The sequence below is a fragment of the Atta cephalotes genome (genome assembly GCF_000143395.1).
Source record: "Atta cephalotes unplaced genomic scaffold scaffold00001, whole genome shotgun sequence".
NCBI lineage: Eukaryota > Metazoa > Arthropoda > Insecta > Hymenoptera > Formicidae > Atta > Atta cephalotes.
The window spans coordinates 14,613,665-14,620,261 of record NW_012130065.1 but is presented as its reverse complement, the minus strand read 5'-3'; the positions used below and the strand labels follow the sequence as shown (position 1 = coordinate 14,620,261).

Genomic DNA, 6,597 nt, shown 5'->3' with positions numbered 1-6,597 from the left:
GGTTAACGGTACCTTCCCTTCAATACCTACTTTCCTTACGTAACTAATAGTAAATAAAATTAACGTTTATTTATTTTCGTTTCGTTTATATATATAATATATATATATATATATATATATATATATATATATATATAATTATGTACATTAAAAAATTATGTAAATTACAAGAAAAATTAGATAATGTTTACATCTCTTATTTAATAAAAAAGATTAAGAGTAAAAAAAATAAATAATTAAAAAAATATAGATTTTTAGTTTGTTTTAATTTTCGTTAGTTATCAAATTTCTAACATAGTCATTGTAGCTTACTTGAATTTACGGCGTACGATCTTAAGATGACGCATGCGGCCAGTACCAGTGGTCTTCCTCCTCTTCGCCTTGATCGACCAGTTATCTATAATCGTCAAACATTAATTAATATTTCTATATTAACATTTAATATTTAACATTAAATATTTGATATTTGAATAAACATAATGGACAATCCTCTATGTAAAAATGTTATATTATATAGCGGCAACTTACATGAACGCATTTTCTTAGCAGGATAGCCACATTGTGCACATTGTGACTTCTGGATGTGATAGGAACTACGTCCACATCTCCTGCACAATGTGTGCGTCTTATTACGCCGCTTACCAAAGCTGGATGTACCTTTCGTCTGTGAACACAAAAAAAAACAGAATTGTAACATATGATTCCATTACAAATTAAAGGAAAAAAGATGGCTTAATAATACGATATAAAGAAGAATTATTTTAAACTATCTTTATAGATAAATAAACAAAAGATAAATATATTTCAGGGAATAAGTGAATAAGTAATGTGTTATCACGTAAACATTATTATAACATAACCTGTAAACCGGTATCACGTCATTATTGTGTGGAACATTTTTCTTTTGCCCGATATTATTCAATTATATCGATTCTATGAAAATTCAGAACATTTTTTTCGCACCGATCAATTGACCGGCTATTAGGATCGCTGCAAAATAAATCGATTTAAATGACATAAATCCATGCTCACCATTTTAGAAGAAAAAGTACTCCAAAAGAAAAGGCGATGTACCGTTCCGAATCCGAACGTTTCTTCGTTCAGAATTCAATTAATAGGGAACGAGACGATCTCTGCAGATGCCGATTGGAACTACTACGAAACTTTTACTCAGATGATAATTCATTTTAAAAAATTAATAAATTTAATTAACTTCATTTATTCAACAAAGTACATATTAAGTAATCGATAAGATTAAAATTTTATTTTAATAGAAAACGATTTAATTCTCTTGCAAAAAAATATTAATCTAAATTATTATATATACTTTATCAATCTAAATATAAAATTGTTGCATAATTTATAGTAACATTGCTTTGTCTAAATCTAAATGGTGAATTATTATATAAAAGGCAATTTTTTTATACATTTAAAATGTTTTACAAATAATATAATCTAATTATATATATTTACAATAATGTATACAAAATACAAAATTAAATTAAATTTCTATGAGTCTATCTGCATCAGTGAGTACTTCGTGAGAGTGTTGGCTACCAGATTTTACAATATGTTGTGCTCCAACTACGCAATTCTTTAATTCGGTGCCTTCCTCAATGATGCAACCATTACATAATATGCAGTTGTGGATAACACATCTATAAAAAAAAAATAGCGACTCGTAAAATATATATAGACAAATAATTTCAATAATACTTCGACTTACCTTTGCTTAATAGTTACATGTCCCATTATTACACTCTGAGATATTCTTGTCTTCGATTCTACGATGCTGTTAGGCCCAATATGATTATTTTTCAACGATGTTTTCTCTTCGATCAATGAATTATCGCCTATGCGACATTCTTGCATCTGTGTACTGCGCACGGTTGCCGTGCTCGAAATATGTGGTAGCAATGGCAACTGATTAATATTTTTATCATTCCACCATTCTGATATCTGTGTACAGAATATTTCTTAAATTAATTGAAATTGATCCCTCAATGTATATATATATATATATATATATAAACATAATATATTAAAACATAAATATATTTTTTTTCATAATCTATGAAAGACGATTTTTAGTTAACAAGTCTCAAATTCTCATCTCTTATATGTTTGGAATAATATTATTGCTATAAAGATTTAATAAATAACACTCAACCTTAGCATTCGCAAGATGATACATTTGTATGGTATTTGCTCTAAGACCAAATTTTTCATTTGATACATGGGCATAACATCGTATTACATCCCCATTATATGCATCCTCCAAATCGGTGCTATGATCATTAAAGGCTGACATCTTTCTTATCAGCTCATCAAACGGTTTCTCCAATGCAAAATGAAAAATATCATCTTTCAAATCCATTTGTACCATAGATGTCTTATCATCTATAGACTGTTTAGGTCTAGACAATTGTTTACCGACTATATATGGCAGAAGTTCACCTTTCAGCGTTGTGAAATTTCTGAAAACCATTTGATTAAATTTATGTTTAGTCTCTTCAATGTTTCTCCCTAATAAAATCACTCACTTGTTATATATCAAAAAGTCTATCACCCATTTGTTAATAATATATAAATGTGCATCCATCAGTTTGGAGTGAATAGTGAAGCTAGCATGCTTTCTGAGCAGCCTCTGCGAAATGTTAATTGTTTCCTCGAAATCAGATGCAGAAGCCAAGAATACCAATCGACCTGTATTATTGTCGATGCCGATCAAATCTGTTTCTGGTTTCTGTTTGTTTTTTAGACCTGGCATTACAAAGTCGTCTGGCATTTTTGATATAGGCAACATCAGAGCAGTTACACTTGCATTGTGTTTTCTGTATAAATTCAAAATCTCCAATAAATCCACATTTGTAATCAAATCGCAGGATATCACCAAGATATCCGTATATATTTTTTCATGAATGAGTCTGATAGAATCAGCTGTGCCAAGGTCCTCGGTTCCTGGAATTCCTACAAATTCTATTTTGATTTTCAGACCCAATTTATCCAATGACGCCAATACATCGGATTTGGTTGCTTCAGCGATAACGACAATTGCTTCTTTGAAGCCCGAACGCTCAAGAATTTGCAAGGGATACCAGATCATAGGAACGTTTGCGATCGGCAGCAGACATTTTGGTTGGCCTGCTGTGAGCTCTGTCATACGAGAGCCTTTTCCTCCAGCAAGCACAATGGCTTGAAATTCATTGTGATAATTCATTTTTGTTTTCTGCAATCATTAAAACATGTGAAACATTATTAAAAAAGTATAGTTTTTTTAATTTAAAAAAATTAAAGATTTCGTTAAAGATTTTGATTGCTTTTCTTTTAGGAGGCACAGTCGACACAAGCATGCCATTTTAGTATGTTCATTTTGTATTCTATATAAGTGTGCAATATAACATTAAAATAAAATTATTTTATTTTTGTTATTCATTATATTAATTATATTATTAATTATGATCTGATCCATATTTACAATGCTTAGAATCATCTTTTATCAAAATTAAACAAGAACATAATAATATAAATATAAGGAGAAATTAGACTAAGAGGAAGAAATCAAGTAAGAAAAATAATTTAATTTTCGATCAAAGCAGAACTTGATGCTTAATAATATTTATATGTAAGTTTTGGCAAAAATATTTTTCAGTTTCATAAATTATGCACCGATTCAATTTGTCAAACTTGAAATTCTGTGTCTTCTAAAATTTATGGGACATTTTGCATTTAGTGAAACAAATCGACACAAACATCAGTCTATTTCTTTTTTGATACTCAATGAGTAACAAAGAAGAAAAACATTTGTATCATCAAATAGGAAGCACTCTAATATACATTAAACTTATACCAAGCATATGTAACAAACATAATACCTATCACTCGATATATTTTGAAGGTTAATATTAGTAATAACTAAACATTCAGGTTACTTTTCTCCAAATACTTCAGGCACATCACTGTGTAGAAAAACAAAAAACATAACAGAAACATGCAGTTATATGAGTTGTATAACGTAAAAACGCAATTTTTAGAAGAATACAAATCAAACGATTGCTTCGGATTAATCCAGTCCTATAAGTTGACAACCCTACAACCAAACCATGTGCTCACTGCTTACCTAACCTAACTTAAAATTGACAATGAATGGTAACGACTTCAGTAGTAAGCGAATCAGCCAATCACAGTTGAATATACAATTAGCATTTAAAATTTCTTGGCTGTAGTTGATCAGTATGATTAATGCTAATGCGCCACAAACCCATGATGAAAGTAGAATAGACTCATGATGCAAGTAGTACTTGTACAAACCTAACCCGAAAAAGATAAAAAATGGTAGATAATACATGTGGCAATTGAAGAGGGAGGGTGGAAAACATTGAAAGGTGATATAATGCTTTCTCTCGCTCATAGAAAAACAATCTGGAAGAATTAATAAGAATATAGTTAAAAAAATGTATAAATTATAGGACCAGACATGCAAAGAATTCAAGAAAGAGATTAAAAGGATCTATCTAATCTGTAAAAACAATTCAGGGTACAATGAGTGCTGTTGTGGAAGACACGTGCGAATCGGAGGATGTAATCACAGTGGGCATCTACGTGATAGTCAAGAAACAGGACTTCAGCAAGATATACAAAGTGTCTGAAAATGGTATTGTAATGCTAGGGAAAAATCAAAGAGTGGAAATGCAGGAGATCATTGGCAAACCGTTCTGGAGCACTTTTGAGATGATGCCCTTGCCAGGCAACAAGGGTTCTTTTACTTTGAAACTGACAGATGAAATAGAGCCATGGAACGATTTAAAAGGCGAACTAAGCGGTTGCGATAATCGTTCCATCACGGATGATGGTACATCCCAGCGATTGTCGAAAGAGGAGATCTTGCAGTTGCAGGAAGCTGGTAAGACTGGCAAGGAAATAATCAGTAGTCTCATTGAGAACAGCAAGTCTTTTTCTGCCAAGACGGAATATTCACAGGAAAAGTATATCAAAGAAAAAAAAAAACAAATATTTTAAGTTCTTGACAATACACAAGACATCTATATTGTTGTTGCATGAAGTATATTTCAAACGAAAACACGAGAAAATCGGAGGATTAAGAATGGATGCTCTGGCGCAGATGCTGTCCTATAGTGATGTGCAATCTGATGGCTTGCACTTATTATACAGCAATGGATTTCAGGGATTGCCTGCAGCAGCTATGATCAATAGAATAGGTATGAATACTAGTGGTTACCTAATCAACCTGCATCCTGGTAACATGCCTCAAACTACATTCATTGAAGCCATGAACTTTCCACAAGAATTAAAAGACAGGCATCTTGCAGTAAATATTTATAGCTTTTTGAGATTACATTATCAAGGTGAATCGAGCATAATAGACAATATTTCTAAAAAGATTGTTAATAAAGATACAGAATCTCATGATACTGAAAAATCATCGGAAGAATCTGAGGGAGAAATCATGAATGATGAAGTATCCGAAACGGACATGGAAGTTTCAGAGCTGGAGACTGAAATAAAAGAAAATGGTACACTTCTCACAAGCGATATCGGGGAAGATAATAACACTTTGAAACGAAAACTCGAATCTGAAGAACCCGAAATAGAAGCGGCGGAACTGAAGAAACCGAAGAAATCTGCAAATAAATTGAAATGGTTGTTGGAAACGAAACGCGCTGTGGATTTATTGAGTGGCACAAAAGCCCGTGGTTTAACAATCGTAGCAAAAGAACATCCTTTACAAATTGCAAACGCGTTGCTGCCCTTTTTGGGAATCTCACGGCCGTTTGTTATCTTCCACGCGCATCGGGAGCCCTTGCAGGAGACTTACATAGAACTCAAACAGAAACGTAATGTAATAAATATGAAATTGTTTACGAACTTTTTACGTTCGTATCAAGTATTGCCCAATAGGACACACCCCGATATCTTGACGAATGATACCGGTGGTTATATTTTAACAGGTTACTTAGTTGAGTAATATATAAAATGTTTTTTACAAATTTTGACATGAAAATTTGATCCGTTTAGATTCGCTTACTCAATACCAATCAAATGCAAAAAAAAAATAAATAAAATACAACATTAGATAAAAATTTATAAACGGATAATTTTTTACACAAATATAACTCTGTATCGTACATATTTTTGTGTTATTATTTTGGCCTCTAATGCATTTTAACTTATAATAATCGTTTTTTTATTTTTTATATTTTTTTACAATAATTATCTATAATTTTGAAAAACAATTGTATAAGGATCATAATAAGAATTGTTAATATCAGTAAATTTTTAAAAATATTCACATCTTTTATTGTAGTTTTTTTTAAATAAATTGTAACATTTGTTACGAATTTTAAATTTTGCAAAATTTATTTTATCTTTAAACACTCAAAACTTTTTACTCCTCTTTTATTCCTTTCATTTATAAAAATTTCTTTATAATGTTCTTAAAAATATGTATATATATATATATATATATATATATATATATATATATATGTGTATTATTACTTACTTTACTTATTATTATAGTAAGTACTTACTTTAACTTTTTTTTACTTTAAACTTACTTTACTACGTACGTTACGG

General features: G+C 30.7%; 3 protein-coding genes across 3 annotated transcripts in view; 1 reads left to right on the top strand and 2 right to left on the bottom strand.

Annotated features, from left to right (window-relative positions):
* The window catches only part of LOC105617065 (60S ribosomal protein L37), a 1,382-nt gene extending 323 nt beyond the window's left edge, over positions 1 to 1,059 (bottom strand). Inside the window, exons 1-3 of the mRNA XM_012198647.1 lie at positions 1,033 to 1,059; positions 529 to 664; positions 313 to 397 (exon numbers count right to left, since the gene is read on the bottom strand). Coding sequence (XP_012054037.1) covers positions 313 to 397; positions 529 to 664; positions 1,033 to 1,035 — 224 coding nt within the window. The 5' untranslated portion in view covers positions 1,036 to 1,059. The remainder of the gene's footprint in view (positions 1 to 312; positions 398 to 528; positions 665 to 1,032) is intronic.
* A 442-nt stretch (positions 1,060 to 1,501) lies between these two features.
* LOC105617053 (translation initiation factor eIF-2B subunit gamma) lies at positions 1,502 to 4,094 on the bottom strand. Its single transcript, XM_012198636.1, has 5 exons — positions 3,996 to 4,094; positions 2,544 to 3,229; positions 2,171 to 2,477; positions 1,727 to 1,959; positions 1,502 to 1,658 (listed from the first exon to the last, which is right to left on the bottom strand). The coding sequence occupies exons 2-5, from the start codon at positions 3,218 to 3,220 to the stop codon at positions 1,502 to 1,504; spliced, it is 1,374 nt and encodes a 457-aa protein (XP_012054026.1). The 5' UTR covers positions 3,221 to 3,229; positions 3,996 to 4,094.
* A 448-nt stretch (positions 4,095 to 4,542) lies between these two features.
* On the top strand, positions 4,543 to 6,142 carry LOC105617042 (tRNA (adenine(58)-N(1))-methyltransferase non-catalytic subunit TRM6). Its single transcript, XM_012198625.1, is given in 2 exon segments — positions 4,543 to 4,992; positions 4,994 to 6,142. Coding segments are annotated over 2 exon segments (1,443 nt in total). The 3' UTR covers positions 5,987 to 6,142.
* Positions 6,143 to 6,597: the final 455 nt, after the last annotated feature.

What these genes read in the sequence shown, in the direction of transcription:
- LOC105617053 (XM_012198636.1), bottom strand. Translation starts at nt 3,220, where the DNA reads ATGAATTATCACAATGAATTTCAAGCCATTGTGCTTGCTGGAGGAAAA. An exon ending in GACTTTTTGATATATAACAA is followed by an intron (nt 2,478 to 2,543) that starts GTGAGTGATTTT and finishes AATGGTTTTCAG; the next exon opens with AAATTTCACAACGCTGAAAG. An exon ending in CATGTAACTATTAAGCAAAG is followed by an intron (nt 1,659 to 1,726) that starts GTAAGTCGAAGT and finishes TTTTTTTTATAG; the next exon opens with ATGTGTTATCCACAACTGCA.